Below are 18,677 nucleotides of genomic sequence, written 5' to 3'. Positions count from 1 at the left end.
GCAGAGCCTTAAAGAAAAAATTACTCAGCCGGGCGCGGTGGCTCACAGCCTGTAATATGAGCACTTTGGGAGGCCGAGGTTGGAGGATCACGAGGTCAGGAGATTGAGACCACCCTGGCTAACACGGTGAAACCCCGTCTCTACTAAAAATAGAAAAAAATAGCCGGGCGTGGTGGCAGGCGCCTGTAGTCCCAGCTACTCGGGAGGCTGAGGCAGGAGAATGGCATGAACCCGGGAGGCGGAGCTTGCAGTGAGCTGAGATCACCCCACTGCACTCCAGCCTGGGTGACAGAGCCAGACTCCATCTCAAAAAAAAAAAAAGAAAGAAAGAAAGGAAAAAATACTATAGAGGATAACAGAAAAAGTAAAGTTTATGTAATACCAGCAGGAAACAAAACTGCAAGTTAGAACCAGTGTAATTTTTGCCTGTGAACAATTAGACATCTTTAAACAAGATTGAAGATTTAAAAATTATGGGTGTTGTTGGAACTCAGAAAATGGATAACCCGAAGTATGGTGTTCTGGCATGCTGAGCACTTTGATCTAAAGGATAAAAGTCCTTAGATGCAGCTTCAGAATCAATAGTTCTGACCTCCTACTTCACCCTACAAGAGCTGAGTGGAAGTTTCTCTCTGAAGTTCCCTTATGTGAAGCCCCTGCAGAAGGAAGACAATGACTTTTCTTCCCCTCCCTGAAATTTTACTGACCAGGGAAGATTGAACTCATATAATAGGAAGGAAGACTGAGGTATACCACTTTATCTACACAGGCCTTGTCACAAGCTGTTGACTGTTCCCTAGTTCCATTCAAGTTCCAAAGAGAATTGTTTATAAACTATTGCCTGCTCTTCCGGTCCATTTAACTCTCTTGAAAACCATTTACCACCCCTCAAAACCACCTGCAGTCCTCCACTTCCCCCTCCCCTGTGAAGAGGGTGCCAGTTAAACTTCAGCTATTTGGCCTTTGTTTGAGTCTCACATTTTGTTTGGCTCCTGTATACACTGGTGTGTTAATAAGTTTGTATGCCTTTTCTCCTGTTAATAGATTTTCAGTTTATTTTACCAGATTTGAACCTTCAAAGGCAGAGGGGAAATTCCCTTAACCCTTATAGTGTTAATCTGTTAACCAGTTTTTTTTTTTTTTTTAAAGAATGTCTTTTATCTTTGCATTAGAAAAGTCAAGATGCACATCCACTCTACCAGTGAAGTGACAAGAATTTACAATGTGATAGGTACTCTCAGAGGAGCAGTGGAACCAGGTAAAAGAATCATTTGCTTAGCAAATATTGATCAACTAACTGTTATGTGCTGGATACTGCCAACCTCTGGGAGTGCAAAGTGAATCAAAACAAACAAACAAACGAGCAAAGAAAACCAGTGGAACTCACCTAAAAACAAAATAAATAAATATGAAATAATTTTGTATTGTGGTACAGGTGGTGAAGAAAAGTGAATGTTTGGTGCTAGGCTGGGCAGATGACCAAGGCGAATGATAAATTGTTCAGGCCTCAATTAAAGGATCAAGGGAAGCAGGGTAGGGAAAGATGTGTTTTTTTCTGAGTTTTCTGAATTTTTTTTTTACTATATATTTTGCATAGGGAAATATCTTCATGATAACTATAGACATCTATATAAAAATCACACTCTTAGAAAATTAAGGTAATCTTATATTAATGAATCCTTTGCATAGTTTTATTTTCCACAACTAAAGCCACTGATAAAATATATGGACATATAATTTCCATAGAAGTTCAGATGATCTACTAATTAATACATTTTATACATAGTCTTAGTTCATGAAGCCTCAGTTTCTTATGAACTATTTGGTTCTATATTTCTTACCAAAACAGATACTATTAAATGTATGTTAAACATATTAAATGCATGTTTCTTACAAGCAGTGATTTATTTTAGATCAAGAATATTGATATCCTTGTTGTTTGCATATTCTAATGAGTACTAAGTAGTATATAAGTGGCTATTATTGAATAATACTGAGTACCTATTTTGTGCCAGCTCTGTGATAAGCATTGGAGATGGGGAGACAAAAGAAGACACAGACCCGAGACAAAGAGCTCACAGTTTGTGAAGGGAGCCATATACTTAAGGGTGATCAATGCTTTATTACTCCTGAGAGCTGGGTAGGCAGAGAAATTCCCTTTTCTATAGAAAATAAAAAAGGTTCATAGAGGGAGAAAATATTTGAGCTATACCTTAAAAACTGAATAGAAAGAATAGGAATTGGAGAACTTCTTATGTGGCCACTATGTTCCTTTATTTTGAATATATTAGAAAGTGGTAAGTTAGGTAAGAGAGGAGTAATAGAGAATTACAAAAAATGTGAATAAGGGTAACATTCAGCTTAATTACTTATATGTAGTACTTATAATCATAGTAATACATTGAAATATATATTTGCTTTATCACATTTATGCTTTCTCAGATAGCAGAAACACATATTAAAATCAGAAATAATATATTTTCACAAATCTTAGGGAATCTAGCCTTTTTTTTTTTTTTTTTTTTTTGAGTAATGAGTGCTTTGTATTTAGATGCTATTGAGTTATTTGCAATTTACTCTTTTATTGACCCAAAATGACAAATAGTCTTGTATCGATGCTTTCTAGACAGATACGTCATTCTGGGAGGTCACCGGGACTCATGGGTGTTTGGTGGTATTGACCCTCAGAGTGGAGCAGCTGTTGTTCATGAAATTGTGAGGAGCTTTGGAACGCTGAAAAAGGAAGGTAATACAAACCAACAGCGAAAAAGCCAATCTATCTGAGTCTCAGTTTAGTCTTCGGTAAAGGGAGTATAAAAATACTACTTCAGCCATTACATGTGTTTGGTAAAAATACCAATATAATTTTTAATATTGGTTGGTTAATTATATTATTTATTTTTTTATTTTATTATTATTTTTTTTTTTTTTTTGAGACGGAGTCACTCTGTCGCCCAGGCTGGAGTGTAGTGGCTGGATCTCGGCTCACTGCAAATTCCGCCTCCCGGGTTTACGCCATTCTCCTGCCTCAGCCTCCCGAGTAGCTGGGACTACAGGCCTCTGCCACCTCGCCCGGCTAGTTTTTTTGTATTTTTTTAGTAGAGGCAGGTTTCCCCGTGTTAGCCAGGATGGTCTCGATCTCCTGACCTCGTGATCCGCCCGTCTCGGCCTCCCAAAGTGCTGGGATTACAGGCTTGAACCATCGCGCCCGGCTAATTATATTATTTATTTTTGCATTTATTTATATAACATTTATATTATTGATATTTATTTATTAAGTGATAATCTGAAATAAAGGAATTATACTGTTAATGGTTTTTCTTTGCAACTAAGAAGATGCAGATAGGTTACATCACTAGAGAAAACACACTGAAATTAGATTATAAGCCAAAGCTTCCTAGTTAGAGACTGTAAGCAGACGTTCCTCAGTCTCTTCTAACCCCAGACCTCAGGTTAAATGTATGGAGTAATTAAGGAGATAGATGTTCTGTTCAGAGAAATACTGGTCTTAGGTGTAATGGGATTCTGTCAAAAGTTTGGAATCTGTATTCTCATACCCTGAGCACTGGTGTGCTCTCACCAAAATTAGGTTTATACTCATAACATCATCACTTTAGCCATTTTAGAATCTTCATATGATAGCCAAAGTAAAATTTAGTTCAAATGTTTGCTCTTTAACATAATAATTACACATTGAGAGCAGGAAGTTCATTCTCTTTATTGACCCTGCAAACAAGGTGTCTGGGGGCTGTAAAATATAATCTATATATTTGTAGCTACAATAAAAACAATAATATATGTTGTTTGCATAGTATTTACTTTTTTTGAGAAACTGTTTTTATATGTCCTATGTACTTTGAAGTCATAGCAACTAGGGAGAGGACATATTTGTTTATCTTCTCATGTAACAGATAAGTTAACCAAGGTTTAGAGAATTCGGTAGTTTCCCCAGGATTATGTAGCTAGCATGTGGCAGAATAAGAGAATCAGGGTTTAAACTCAAATTTCTGACTACCAGTCCACAAAACCATGATGTCTCTATTTAAAATGAAATGTAAAGGTGCTCAGTTCTTTTTTCTACACAGCTATCTTATATTTGAAAAAAAAAAACAAAAAACAAAACAATGGAGACCTAAATTTACATAATTCACGAAGTAGGTAGTGTTCAATTTTATTACAAAAATGTTTCATGATTTTGCTAGGAAATCCCTGTGGTAACTATACAAAACATCACTGTGACAATTACAAAATATGCCAAAGAAATGGAATGCTGATGAATAATAATAGGAAATTTGAATAACACTATTGACAAAAACAAAAGACTAGCGTCAACAGCTATAGTATATACATTCTTAAGCACACATGAATATTTACTAAGATGATGAGTACTCACAATTTTTGGGGCACCTACTCAGTGCTTTCTAAACATTATTCCATTTAATCCTCCCACAATCAAGTGGTGTCTTCATCTTTACTCTCTTGTTCCTGGTATACAGATGAAGAAATGGAAGTTTAGTAGGTTTGAATAACTTTCCCTTAGTCGTGCTGCTAGTGAGAGAACCAGGGTTTGAAACAAGATCTTGCCTTAACTCCAAGGTCAGTGTTTATAACCTCCAAGACACATCACCCCTCTATTGAATTATGTGGTTTTCAGCAACAGCAAACATTGCTGTTGCTAACTGAGCCCTTATTGATTAATTCTGGCAGAGAATGGAGTGAAATCATATGACCAGCTGATATTGAACAATTGTTTATTTGATGTCAGAACAATAGGAAAGAATTTTAAAGGATTTTCTTTCAGTTATATCTGCTTTCAGAAGACCGAACACATCTAGAAATTTCTTTCTTTGTTCTAGGCAGTTGCAGACCACCAATGACTTCCTATGCATAGCCAATTATTATAAACCTATTAGATTGTTTTATGATCTTGCAAGATCTTTACTGTCACATTTCCCCCCATTTCTATGTAATTGTACTATTTTGTATTGACAACTTTTAAAATCTTACAAAAGAAAATTACGTAAGTAAAGATTTTTACCACAATTCGCCCTTCCCAAACAATCAATGACTTTTTTTTGTTTTGTTTTGTTTTTTTCCATCTGGGCTTGGTAGTGTCCTGGGTACATTATGAATTTTTTTCTAGCATTTATATATACACATATATTTTAGGGTGGAGACCCAGAAGAACAATTTTGTTTGCAAGCTGGGATGCAGAAGAATTTGGTCTTCTTGGCTCTACTGAATGGGCAGAGGTTAGTTGATAATTTGCTATAATATAAATTTTTATAAAATAAATTAGCCAGGACTTATTTGCCAAGCACGTAAAAATATGAAATGAATATAATAAGAAAATATTCAAAAATTTTTTTCCCCCAAAACCTGAAGCAACATATTCTTGTTCAAAAATCAGCAATAAAAATCTCTTGCTAAAGAACTAAGTTTTGTTTGAACTTTTAAGAGCCACTTAATGTCAATTGTCAAAATTATCTTTATTTCCTGGGAGTATGAGAGTAAATAAGCAGATATGCTAGAAACCAAACATCAAAACGAGTCAGTTTCTTAACCATACTGCAGTTTGTTCTTCAAAATATTGTCTTAGCAAACATGAACGACCTAACAGACTTTTCCGTGAATATCTTCCCATAAACATGCCATTTAAATGGAGACTCTTCTCTGATTCGAAGGGAATGAAACTATTTCACATTTATGAAAAATATGAAGTTAAATTGTCTCTATTTCCTGACCACGAAGTCAAATTCTCCTGTATCATGTTTGATTTCTATCATGATTCTATTACACTTTCCAAAATATCTCCTAAAGCTAAATACCTTTTTTTCTTTTTTTGAGATGGAGTCTCACTCTTGCCCAGGCTGGAGTACAGTGACATGATTTCTGCTCACTGCAACCTCAGCATCCCTGGTTCAAGCGATTCTCCTGCCCCAGCCTCCTAAATAGCTGGGATTACAGACCACCACACCTGGCTAATTTTTGTATGTTTAGTAAGATAGGGTTTTGCCATGTTGGCCACGCTGGCCTTGAACTCCTGAGCTTAAGTGATCTGCCTGCCTCGGCCTCCCAAAGTGCTAGGATTACAGGCGTGTGCCACCACGCCTGGCTGTGAGGTATCCTTTTCATTTATCTTTCTTAATTCATAATGACTCTCTCTATATTAAATTATGTTAAAAGTAAGGCAGAAATTTCCACCACCGAATATTTACTAAGCCCTTTGAAAAGTACTTTTACCTGCATGTATTGTTGGCTTTATATAACAGAAACATTAGCTATAAGGTAAATATATGCAAGGTCAATATTTATTCCATTAATTTCCAGTCATGCTGTAAATACTTATTGGCTCCTGTCATGCTCCAGATACTGTGTGAAGCCCAGTAAACTTTAATTTTCTTTGAAAAAGTAAATGGTGTTCTTGTAGACCTAGTCAAAGTTTTATAAGAAAGAATTATGCCAATATCTGGAAGAACCTAAATATTTTGATGGTGTGATTTGTGTCTTTCAAATTGTTTTTTTCACTTACAGTGCATTTTTTTCATTTTTTATCTTATAGTCAGAATGCTTAGGAAATTACATATTTTAAAGACTCAGAATCCACAATGATATCTCAAAAAAACTTTTGCTATGTGTTATTTTAAAAATGTGCAATTACCAATATTGACCAGGAGATGGTGCCATCCTACAGGAGAACCTGACTTCGTGGTCAGGCGATGACTTAAGTTCACTTATTTTTCATAATATGAAATTTAACTTGAAATTTCATAAACTTAAAATACCTTCATTCTATATGAACCAGATAAGATTTTCTGCTTAAATAATGAGATGTTTATAGAAAGATCTTCACTGAAAAGTCTCAAGTCATTCATGTTTGCTAAGAAAATTTTTTGAAGGATAAACTACAGTATGGTTAAGAAATTAACTCCTTTCTACTTACCATAAGTATATGGACAGTTTCATCTTAAATATTAGTTTTTAACAAGTTTTGCTTGTTGTTTCCTACCAGTAATCTTGATTCAAATTCTTTCAAAGCAGCTCTTTTATGAGAATTTCTTATGTCAAATTTGTCATTAATATGGATCAGCTCAATTAGAAGTCTACATGCGTTAAATTGTTAAATGTAGATGTGCATTTTGTGGAGGAGGGAGAGTGGGTTATAACTTTATCGTTTTCCTTTTTATTATAGGAGAATTCAAGACTCCTTCAAGAGCGTGGCGTGGCTTATATTAATGCTGATTCATCTATAGAAGGTGAATATTGTTGGTCTCATAAGAAAAGATGTGATTAAACTAGGAGCAGCAGTCTAGTTAATAAATTATGCACTAACAAGGAAGGCTATGTATTAACATGTGGTTGGGGAGTCTACTGCAACCTCTGACAGAAAGCAGTGTGTGAACCCTAGTTGAGAGTTGGGTGAGGCCTAGGTGAGCAAGTTTTTCTTTTCTTCTTTCCTTTCCTTTTCCTTTTGTTTTCTTTTCTTACTTTTTTTTTTTTTTTTTTTTTTTTTTTTTTTTTTTTTTTTTTTGCTTTGAAGTATAGAGTACTAATTCAGAAAAGCAGCATTCTTTGATTAGCTTCATCTGGCCGATTTCTTTTTATATATGGCAGGAAATTAGTAAGTATCTGTTGAATGATTAAGCCAGGGACCTAAAGGTTCTATAATTTAGAATGATGTAGGAAAAAGTATCATTTGTGGGGTGCGGTGGCTCACACCTGTAATCGCAGCACTTGGGAGGCTGAAGTGGGTGGATTACTTCAGGTCAGGATATCGAAACCAGCCTGGCCAACGTGGTAAAACCCCATAGCTATTACAAATGCAAAAATTAGCTGGGTGTGGTGGCACACTCAGTATAGATAATATACAAAATCAATCTTGAATTATAATTATATGCAGGTACTTTAGAAAGGGTAGGATCAAACCACTCTGGGAGTTCAGAGGAGAGAATAATAGAAACTTCAGAAAAGGCTTGAGAAATGGGATAGGCATTTGAGGCTGACTTTGAAGAATGGAAATATTTTTAATAAGCAAAGGACCAAACTAAAGGAAATCTCAGATTGATTTCCATGAAAATGAAAGAGTCCATTGTCACTACAGTCCAGCTCCACTAATATGTCTGTATCTTGACCACATGCAACATCCCAGCCATTGCACTCCTGTTCTCTACACTCAGATTGCTCTGCAACACCTCTTTACCTGTTTAATCCTTATCGTTAGACCTTCCTTTGAAATGTTGCTTTTTCAGGGAAGACATGTCTTTGTGGCACTCATAACTGTCATTATTAATTATTTGTTTTACAAGTAATAGACTGTATTCTTTAACAAGGAACAGACAGTATCTTGCTGATTCACTCCTGGATTCCTAATGTCTTATTAAATAAATATTTGTGGCACGGTTGCAAAAAATAAAGGACTAAATGAATGAAGGGGGGATTTTTTAGAATATTTTCTTTAGTGTATTAGTAAATTTGCCATGTCAACACTTGGAGCGTGAGACCTTGATGGAGTTACATTGGCATTTACATTTTCCTTTCCTTTTTCTGTTTTTTTCTTTGTTTGCTGGCTTGTTTTGAGTCAGGGTCTCACTCTGCAGTCCAGGCTGGAGTGCCTGGAGCAATCATGGCTCACTAGTCTTGACCTCCCAGACTCAAGTGATCCTTCAACCTCAGTCTCCTTGGTAGCTGGGACTACAGGCAAGTGCCCATGTCCAGCTAATCTTTGTATATTTTTTTATTTTTATTATTATACTTTAAGTTCTAGGGTACATGTGCACAAGCGCAGGTTTGTTACATATGTATACTTGTGCCATGTTGGTGTGCTGCACCCATCAACTCGTCAGCACCCATCAACTCGTCATTTACATCAGGTATAACTCCCAATGCAATCCCTCCCCCCTTCCTCCTCCCTCCTCCCCATAATAGGCCCCAGTGTGTGATGTTCCCCTTCCCGAGTCCAAGTGATCTCATTGTTCAGTTCCCACCTATGAGTGAGAACATGTGGTGTTTGGTTTTCTGTTCTTGCGATAGTTTGCTGAGAATGATGGTTTCCAGCTGCATCCATGTCCCTACAAAGGACAGAAACTCATCCTTTTTTATGGCTGCATAGTATTCCATGGTGTATATGTGCCACATTTTCTTAATCCAGTCTGTCACTGATGGACATTTGGGTTGATTCCAAGTCTTTGCTATTGTGAATAGTGCCGCAATGAACATACGTGTGCGTGTGTCTTTATAGCAGCGTGATTTATAATCCTTTGGGTATATACCCAGTAATGGGATGGCTGGGTCATATCGTACTTCTAGTTCTAGATCCTTGAGGAATCGCCATACTGTTTCCTGTAATGGTTGAACTAATTTACAATCCCACCAACAGTGTAAAAATGTTCCTATTTCTCCACACCCTCTCCAGCACCTAATACCATAAAAACCCTAGAAGAAAACCTAGGTAGTACCATTCAGGACATAGGCATGGGCAAGGACTTCATGTCTAAAACACCAAAAGCAATGGCAACAAAAGCCAAAATTGACAAATGGGATCTAATTAAACTAAAGAGCTTCTGCACAGCAAAAGAAACTACCATCAGAGTGAACAGGCAACCTACAGAATGGGAGAAAATTTTTGCAATCTACTCATCAGACAAAGGGCTAATATCCGGAATCTATAAAGAACTCAATCAAATTTACAAGAAAAAAACAAACAACCCCATCAAAAAGTGGGCAAAGGATATGAACAGACATTTCTCAAAAGAAGACATGCATACAGCCAACAGACACATGAAAAAATGCTCATCATCACTTGCCATCAGAGAAATGCAAATCAAAACCACAATGAGATACCATCTCACACTAGTTAGAATGGCAGTCATTAAAAAGTCAGGAAACAACAGGTAATCTTTGTATTTTTATTGGAGATGAGGTTTCACCATATTACCCAGGTTGGCCTCAAACTCCTGGGCTCAAGCTATCTAACCATCTTGGTCTCCCAAAATGCTAGGATTACGGGTCTGAGACACAGCTCCCAACCTTCATTTTCTTCTTTGTCAGTGCCTCTGAGCTACACTGTTCTGAAAGTTAGTTTACACGGTGTATTTAGTTATTCTTTTCTCCTTCTCTTAGGGTAGTGGCTAAGAGCCTACCTTTGGCGTCAGATGCCTGGATTCATTCCTGGCCGTGCAACTTCCTATTTGTATGAACCAAATTACTTACTTTTTGTGCCTCAGTTTTCTCACTTCTAAATATAACTTCTAAGAGCCCCTATCTCAAAGACTCCTGTAAGGGCAAAAAAAAAAAAAAAAAAAAAAAAATCATTTGCAAATCTCCCAGACCTGTGCCTTGCACAGAGTAAACATCAAAAAAAGTTAACTTAGATTAATATCATTATACCTACTTAAAACACATAATAAGGTCAAATATATATATATATATATATATATATATATTTGCCCACCAAGAATAAATACTCCAAATATATTTTCTTGAAATGTAGAATAACCTTGTCTTTATTGATAGTTTTTTTGTTTGTTTGTTTTTTCTTTTTTGTTCTTGTTGTTTTGAAATGAGATCTTGTAGTATTGCCCGGAGTGGTTTCAAACTCCTGAGCTCAATTGATCCTCCCCCCTCAGCCTCCCAAGTAGCTGGGACAACAGGTGTGTGGCACCATACTTGGCCATAGTTTTTTAAGATTTGATAATTTAATGTATTTTAAAAGCTCATTAAGCTTTGCTACTTATGTCATCCCTGGCTTGAAATTGCTTCATTGTGTCTCTATAATTTTCAAAATCGAGAACAAAGGACAGGAGGCACTATATGATTGGGACACCATTCATTTCACTTTGTTTTATATTTTTACATTGTATTAATGTTTCTTTCTCAAATAATACCAATAATCATATATTCTGAAATTTCTAATGTTAAAATGTAAAATTTACAAATAAAGCAAAACTCCCCAATGCAAACTACTCTCAAACTTAGTCCTCTCTCCAAAGGTACTACTGTACTCAGTTTTGGGCGTTTCCATCATGTCGGCATTAATATATAGAATTTAGCTCCACAAAGCACCAAGAGTGTAGTGGGTGCTATCTCAGATGCTTTACATGTACAAAAATTATTCAGTAATCACCATAACTCTCTGAGATAAGTAGGTAAATACTTTTATTACCTCTTTTGTATAAAAGAAGAAACTGACACTCAGAGAAGTTAAGTAACTTTCCCAAGGTCACACAGCTAGTGAAGGGTTGAGCTTAGACTCAAATCAGACTGGTCTGTTCCAACTTTACCCTTCTAACCACTACACTCTTTTGTCTCTCACCACCTTGTACAGGTATTTGGTATATATTACAGCTAAATGGTTCTACAACTTGCATTTTTCATTCAGCAACACGTTATGAAAAGCTTTCCATATCAGCACATATCTGTTTCACTTAAAAAACGAACACTACCACCAGACAAGAAAAATCTACATTGTATTTAATAGGACAAATTCTGTATCAATTCTCTAGCTGCTGGACAGATTGTTTCAGTTTGTTGTAGTTAATATTCTTTTATTTGCATGATTTTTCTGTATAATGTGAGGAGAGAGTGGAGAGCTACAAGTATATTTATTTGGTTCTAGGATATGTGCATTTAAATTGTTATAAATGTTGCCAAACTATTCCCCTCCCCATTTCCACTCTTATAAGCACTTCTGTTTTAAAAATCACATTGGCTGTTTGTAGATATTTATTCTTCCAGATGAATTTTAGAATTCTAATATCAAATTTTTAAGTTCCATAAACAAGTCTGCTGAGGTGTCACTATTTTAAAAGCCTCAACTTTTACTGTTCTCAAGCATGGATCTTAGGCTTTGAGATAAAAGCTAGTTGCCATCCTCTGTGTGTTTCATGTGCTTTTACATTTCTGGGCATTTGCACAGGCTATGCCCTTAGCTGCAAATACCATTCCCCCCCACCCCCACCCCAACTGTGTCCCGGTTCTAGAAAACCCAGTTCAAGAGTCCGCTCTCCAAGTTTGTGATGCTGTCTTGACTTGCCTCCCCCAAAACTCCTCCTAAGTCAGCAACCCCTCCCTGTGCTGTCTTGGCTCCCCAAGAACACCTCTCCTGGGTGCTTCACTTGATTGTCACAACCACGAGCCCTTGACCTCCTGAGGAATGGGGACTGAAACTCTAAGAAGAGCACCTGGTTCACAAATTCATTGTCCCAACAAATATTGATTGGTCAAATGCTAAATTCTAGGATTGTTCTAAGCACTGGGGTATGGCAGCAAACAAAAGAGTGCACCTTCTCCCAGGGGACTTATCGTCTAGTTGGAGGGCCAATGAAAAAAAGACAAGTACTTAATATGTTTTATGTTAAATAGATGAGTAATATGGAGAAACATGAGCCAAGGTTAAAAGAGAGAGTGGCTAAAATTAGGGGGTAACAGAGTGCTATTTTAGGTAGGGTGATAGGGGAAATCTCTCAGAAAACGTGACATTAGACCAGAGGAGGACTAAGTCATGCAGATATAATTCAGAATACTGTTCCAGGCTGAAAGGGTAGTGTGTCCAAAGATGGTGAGGAGTATTCTTGGGCAGAATGTAAAATGCAGATTTTGAGAGGTGACCTGGGGTTTCATATATGGCACTGTGGGCTTTGGTGAGGATGATGGAATTTACAGAGTTAGGTGGGAAGCCATTGGAGAGTTATAGTTGAAATCTGGTTTTAAAACAACATTCTGGCTAGGAAGTTAGCAGTGGTCTTTGAAGAAAATAATAACAGAAAGAAATTAAATTTTAAAATCTATTCTTATTTTTCAGGAAACTACACTCTGAGAGTTGATTGTACACCACTGATGTACAGCTTGGTATACAACCTAACAAAAGAGGTATATAAGTTCTACGAGTGATGTTTTCTTGAGGTATTATCATGTTAAACATTGGTGTTGTTTTATAACTTATTGTCTTCTTTTCATATAACAAATATGACATCCCATCTCCACAGACCATCACATCTAGTAAACTGTTTATACAGATTGCCTTATTTCTCACCACACCACTGTGAGGTAGCCCATGAGTAGCATCATGTCTACCATCTCCATTCTTAAAACAGTGAAACTGAGCTCAAAGAACACTGGCCACCAAAGTCACACATAACTTGTACAGTAGCCGAACCAAGACTTGGTCCTATGGCTCAATTCCTTAATTTAAAAACTTGTTCATACTCTTCAGTATAGTGATACCAATTAATTCAGGACACAGGAATCATTAAATGTTCTAAATGATTGAGAAAGAATATTCATAAGAATACCGGGTGCTGGCTTCCAGGAACAGAGGCTAGATGAGACCACAATTACTTTTTTTCAGATAGGGATTATAAATAAAATTTAAATGCCATTAAGCTTTGGTTTCAAAAGAATGGAATGGAGGAGTCACCAAGATGACTGACTAGAAGCAGCTATGGTGTGTGGCTCTCACAAAGAGAAAGGGAAGGGGCAAGTAAATACAGCACCTTCAACTGAAATGAACAGGTACTCGCATTGGGACTAATCAAGGAAACAACCCAACCAAAGGAGAATGGAGAAAAGCAAGGCACAATGACAGCCTACCCGGAAATGACACAGAGTCAAGGGAACCTCCCCCATCCAGGAAAATGATGAGTGAATGTGCAACCCCAAGAAACCATGCTTTTTCCATGGATCTTTGCAGCCCTTAGGTCAGCAGATACCCTTGTGAACCCACCCCACCAGGGCCTTCAGTCTGACACACAGCTGCATGGAGTCTTAGCAGAGCAGCCACTCAGGCATGCATGGAGACACAGGAGCTTTAGATATTCCAGCTTTCCAGGCTTCATGGCAAAAGCAGCTGCAACTCCAGCAAAGCAGGAGGTTAGACACTCATACATACCCATAAAAAAGAAGCTGAATTCAGGGGCCTGAGCCGCAATGGTCTGCAGGCCCCAGTTCTACAGCATCTCACAGGATAAGACCCACGGGCTTGGATTTCCAGCCAGCCACAGGTAGCAGTGTTGCGCCTACCTGGGAAAGAGCTCTTGGGTGGTGGGGGGAGCTGGGAGTGGAGATAGAGGGGTGGGCTGCCATCTTTGCTGTTTGGGTGGCTTAACCATTCCAACCTTTAGGCTTTGGAGAGCCGAAGATGACTAGGGGTGGAAGCAGTACCCCAGCACAGCACAGAGGCCCCACAAAAATGTGGCCAGACTGCTTTATAAAGCAGGTCCCCAGCTGCGTTCCTCATCAACGGGTGGAGCCTCCCAACCAGGGTTTCTGGCTACCCCCACTGGTGTTCTCTGGCTGAGAGAGGTTTTAGGACACCCCAGGATGGAGCTCCCAGGAGGGGCAGACCACCATCTTTGTTATTTGGGTGACTTAGCCATTCCAGGTTTCAGACTTAGGAGTGTCCAAGACAACCAAGGGCTGAAGTGGACCCCCACCACAGCATAGTTGCTCTACAAAAATGTAGCTAGACTACTTTTTTAACTGGGTCCCTGATCCTTTTCCTCCTGTCTGGGTAAGACCTCCCAATGGGGTCTCCACCAACCTCCTACAGGTCTGTTCAGGCCGGCAACACGTCTATGACTCTCTGGGATGGAGGTCCCAGAGTAAGGAGCAGGCTGCATTCTTTGCTGTTTCATAGCCTTCACTGATGATTCCTCCAGGTACTGTAAAATCTAAGGCAACTAGGGATTGGAGTCAAACCCCCAGCACAACAGAGCAGCCCTGCAGAAAAGTGGCTAGACTGTTTAAAAAAGAAAAGAAAAAGCTCCATCCAAAGGTCACCAACCTCAAAGATTGAAAGCAGATGAGCCCACAGAGATGAGAAAGGATCAGTACAAGAACACTGAAAACTCAAAATGCCAGAGTGCCCTCTTTCCTACAAATGACTGCATCACTTCTCCAGCAAGGGTTCGGAACCGGGTTGAGGTGCCTGAAATGACAGAAATAGAATGCAGAATATGGATAGAAACAAAGTTTACTGAGCTAAAGGAGTGTGTTATAACCCAATTTGAGGAAGTTAAAATTCATGTTAAAATATTGCAGGAACTGACAGTAAAAAAAGCCAGTATAGAAATGAATACAGCTGAACAACACTACAGCAACTTCACAATGCAATCACAAGTATTAATAGCAGTGTAGACCAAGTGAAGGAAAGAATCTTAGAGCTTTAAGACTGTTTTTCTGAAATAATACAGGCAGGCAAGAATAGAGAAAAAGCAATGAACAAAACCTCCAAGGAATGTGTGATTATGTAAAGAGACCGAATCCTATGACTGATTGGTGTACATGAAAGAGATGGGAAGAATGGAACCAGCTTGGAAAACATATTTCAGGACATACTCCATGAGAACTTTCCCAACATAGCTAGACAGGCCAACATTCAAATTCAGGGAATGCAGAGAACCTCAGTAAGACACTCCTTGAGAAGATGATCCCCAAGACACACAATCATCAGATTCTCTAAGGACAAAAATGAAAGAAAAAATGTTAAAGGCAGCTAGAGGGAAAGGCCAGGTCACCTACAAAGGGAAGCCCATCAGACTAACAGTGGATCTCTCAGCTGAAACCCTACAAGCCAGAAGAGATCGGGGGCCAATGTTCAGCATTCTTAGAAAAAAGAAATTCCAATCCAGAAATTCATATCCGACCACATTAAGCTTTATAAGTAGAGGAGAAATAAGATTCTTTTAAGAAAAGCAAATGCTGAGGGGATTTGTTACCACCAGACCTGTCTTACAAGAGTTCTTGACAGAAGCACTAAATATGGAAAGGAAAGACTGTTGCCGGTCACAACAGAAACACACCGAAGTATACAGACCAGTGAGACTATAAAGCAATCACGTAAGTCTGCAAAATAACCAGCTAACATCATGATGACAGGTTTGAATCCAAATATATCAATGCTAATCTTATATGTAAATGGGCTAAATACACCAGTTAAAAAACATAGAGTGGCAAGCTGGATAAAGAACCAGGACCTATTGGTATCCTGTCTTCAAGAGACCCATCTCACATGCAATGACACACATAGATCAAAATAAATAGATGAAGGGAAATCTACCAAGCAAATAGAAAACAGAAAAATGCAGGGGTTGCAATTCTAGTTTCTGACAAAACAGACTTTAAACCAACAAAGATGAAAAAGGACAAAGAAGGGCATTACATAATGGTAAAGGCTTCAATTCAACAACAAGAGCTAACTGTCCTAAATATATATGCACATAACACAGGAACACCTAGATTCATAAGGCAAGTTCTTAGAGACCTTCAAAGAAACTTAGACTCCCACACGATGATAGTGGTAGACCTTAATGGCCAATTGAAAATAGTAATTAATTTTCAAGACATAAAATTAACAAAGATATTCAGGACCTGAACTGAGTACTTGATCAAATGGACCTGATAGATATCTACAAAGTTCTCCACCCAGAAACCACAGAATATACATTCTTTTCATCAGCCCATGGCACTTACTCTAAAATTGATCACATAATTGGAAGTAAAACACTCCTCACCAAAAGCAAAAGAACTGAAATTAAAAACATCTCTTGTACCGCCATGCAATCAAATTCAAAATCAAGAGTAAGAAATTCACTCAAAACTATGCAATTCCATGGAAATTGGATAACCTGCTCCTGAATGACTTGTGGGTAAATAATGAGATAAAAGCAGGAATCAAGAAGTTCTTTGAAACTAATGAGAATAAAGATATGACATACCAGAACTTCTGGAACACAGCTAAGGCAGAATTAAAAGGGAAAAGTACAGCACTAGATGACCACATTAAAAGTTAGAAGTATCTGGTCGGGCGCGGTGGCTCACGCCTGTAATCCCACACTTTGGGAGACCGAGGAGGGCAGATCACAAGGTCAGGAGATCGAGACCATCCTGACTAACATGGTGAAACCTCGTCTCTACTAAAAATACAAAAAACTATCCGAATGTGGTGTGGTGGCACGCGCCTGTAGTCCCAGCTACTCGGGAGGCTGAGGCAGGAGAACATGTGAACCTGGGAGGTGGAGGTTGCAGTGAACTGAGATCATGCCACTGCACTCCAGCCTGGGCAACAGAGCAAGACTCCATCTCAAAAAAAAAAAAAAAAACTTAGAAAGATCTCAAGCTAACAACCTAATATCAAAACTAAGTGTACTAGAGAACAAAAACAAACCCCAAAGCTAGCAGAAGACAAGAAATAACCAAGACCGCAGCTGAACTGAATGTGGTAGAGACGTGAAAAACCCTTCAAAATATTAATGAATCCAGGAGCTGATGTTTTGAGAAAAAATTAATAAAATAGAGTGATAGCTAGACTAATGAAGAAAAGAGATAAGATTCAAATAAACACACTCAGAAATGATAAGGGGGAGTATTCCCACTGACCCCACAGAAATACAAACCTCAGAGAATGTTATAAACACCTCTATGCACATAAACTAAAAAATCAAGAAGAAATAGTAATTAGCTGAGTGTGGTGGTAGGTACCTGTAATCCCAGCTACTAGGGGGGCTGAGGCAGGAGAATCGGGTGAACCCGGGAGGCAGAGGTTGCAATGAGCCAAGATCGCGCCATTGCACTGTAGCCCAGGTAACAGTGCGAGACTCCATGTCAAAAACAAAAAAAAGAAAAGAAAAAGAAAAAAGGGGATAAATTCCTGGACACTTACACCCTCCCAAGGCTGAACCAGAAAGATTGAATCCCTGAACAAACCAATCATGAGTTCTGAAACTGAGGCAGTAATAAATAGCCTTCCAACCAAAAAAAGCCGAGGACTAAATGGATTCACAGCTGAATTCTACCAGAGATACAAAGAAGGGCTGGTACTATTTCTATTGAAACTATTTCAAAGTAATTAGGAGGAGAGACTCCTCCCTAACTAATTCTGTGAGACCAGCATCATCCCGAAACCAAAACTTGGCACATACAAAAACAACAAAAAAAATTGAGGCCAATATCTTTGATGAATACTGATGCAAAAATCTTCAACAAAATACTGGCAAACTGAATCCAGCAGCACATTAAAAAGCTTATCCACCACAATCAAGTAGGCTTCACCCCAGGGATGCAAGGTTGATTCAACATATGCAAATCAATAAATGTGATTAATCACATAGGCAGAACTAGAAACAAAAACCACATGATTATCTCAATAAACACAGAAAAAAAGCTTTCAATAAAATTGAATATCTCTTCATGTTAAAAACTATCAATAAACTAGATATTGAAGGAACATACTTCAAAGTAATAAGAGCCATATATGACAAACCCACAGCCAACGTCATACTGAATAGGCCAAAGCTGGAAGCAGTCCCTTTCAAAACTAACACAAAATAAGTATTTGTTCTCTCATCACTCCTATTCAGCATAGTATTGGAAGTGCTGGCCAGGGTGATCAGGCAAGACAAAAAAATAAAGCTCATTCATATAAAAAGAGAGGAGGTCAAACTATCCCTATTTGCAGATGACATGATTCTATATCCGAGAAATTCCATTGCCAAAACCCAAAAGCTTCTTAAGCTGTTAAGCAACTTCAGCAGTCTCAGGATACAAAATCAATGTGCAAAAATTGCTAACATTCCTATACACCAACAACAGACAAGCCAAGAGCCAAGTCACAAATTAACACCCATTCACAATTACCACAAAAAGAATAAAACACCTATGAATACAGCTTACTCAGGAGGTAA

The 18,677-nt window shown here is 38.1% G+C and overlaps 1 protein-coding gene across 5 annotated transcripts in view; it reads left to right on the top strand.

The window, feature by feature from the left end:
- Nucleotides 1–18,677, top strand: part of FOLH1B (folate hydrolase 1B) — a 69,069-nt gene that overhangs the window by 37,437 nt on the left and 12,955 nt on the right. For all 5 annotated transcript variants that reach the window (XM_010384318.2, XM_010384322.2, XM_010384320.2 and 2 more), the window contains 5 exons: nucleotides 1,173–1,258; nucleotides 2,627–2,746; nucleotides 5,170–5,252; nucleotides 7,193–7,256; nucleotides 12,800–12,867. In XM_010384318.2, the coding sequence (XP_010382620.1) occupies nucleotides 1,173–1,258; nucleotides 2,627–2,746; nucleotides 5,170–5,252; nucleotides 7,193–7,256; nucleotides 12,800–12,867 (421 nt within the window). The remainder of the gene's footprint in view (nucleotides 1–1,172; nucleotides 1,259–2,626; nucleotides 2,747–5,169; nucleotides 5,253–7,192; nucleotides 7,257–12,799; nucleotides 12,868–18,677) is intronic.

This window comes from Rhinopithecus roxellana, chromosome 15 (assembly GCF_007565055.1).
Source record: "Rhinopithecus roxellana isolate Shanxi Qingling chromosome 15, ASM756505v1, whole genome shotgun sequence".
Taxonomy (NCBI): Eukaryota; Metazoa; Chordata; class Mammalia; order Primates; family Cercopithecidae; genus Rhinopithecus; species Rhinopithecus roxellana.
Note: the sequence above shows the minus strand (reverse complement) of the source record. Positions and strands in the feature narration are given on the sequence as shown.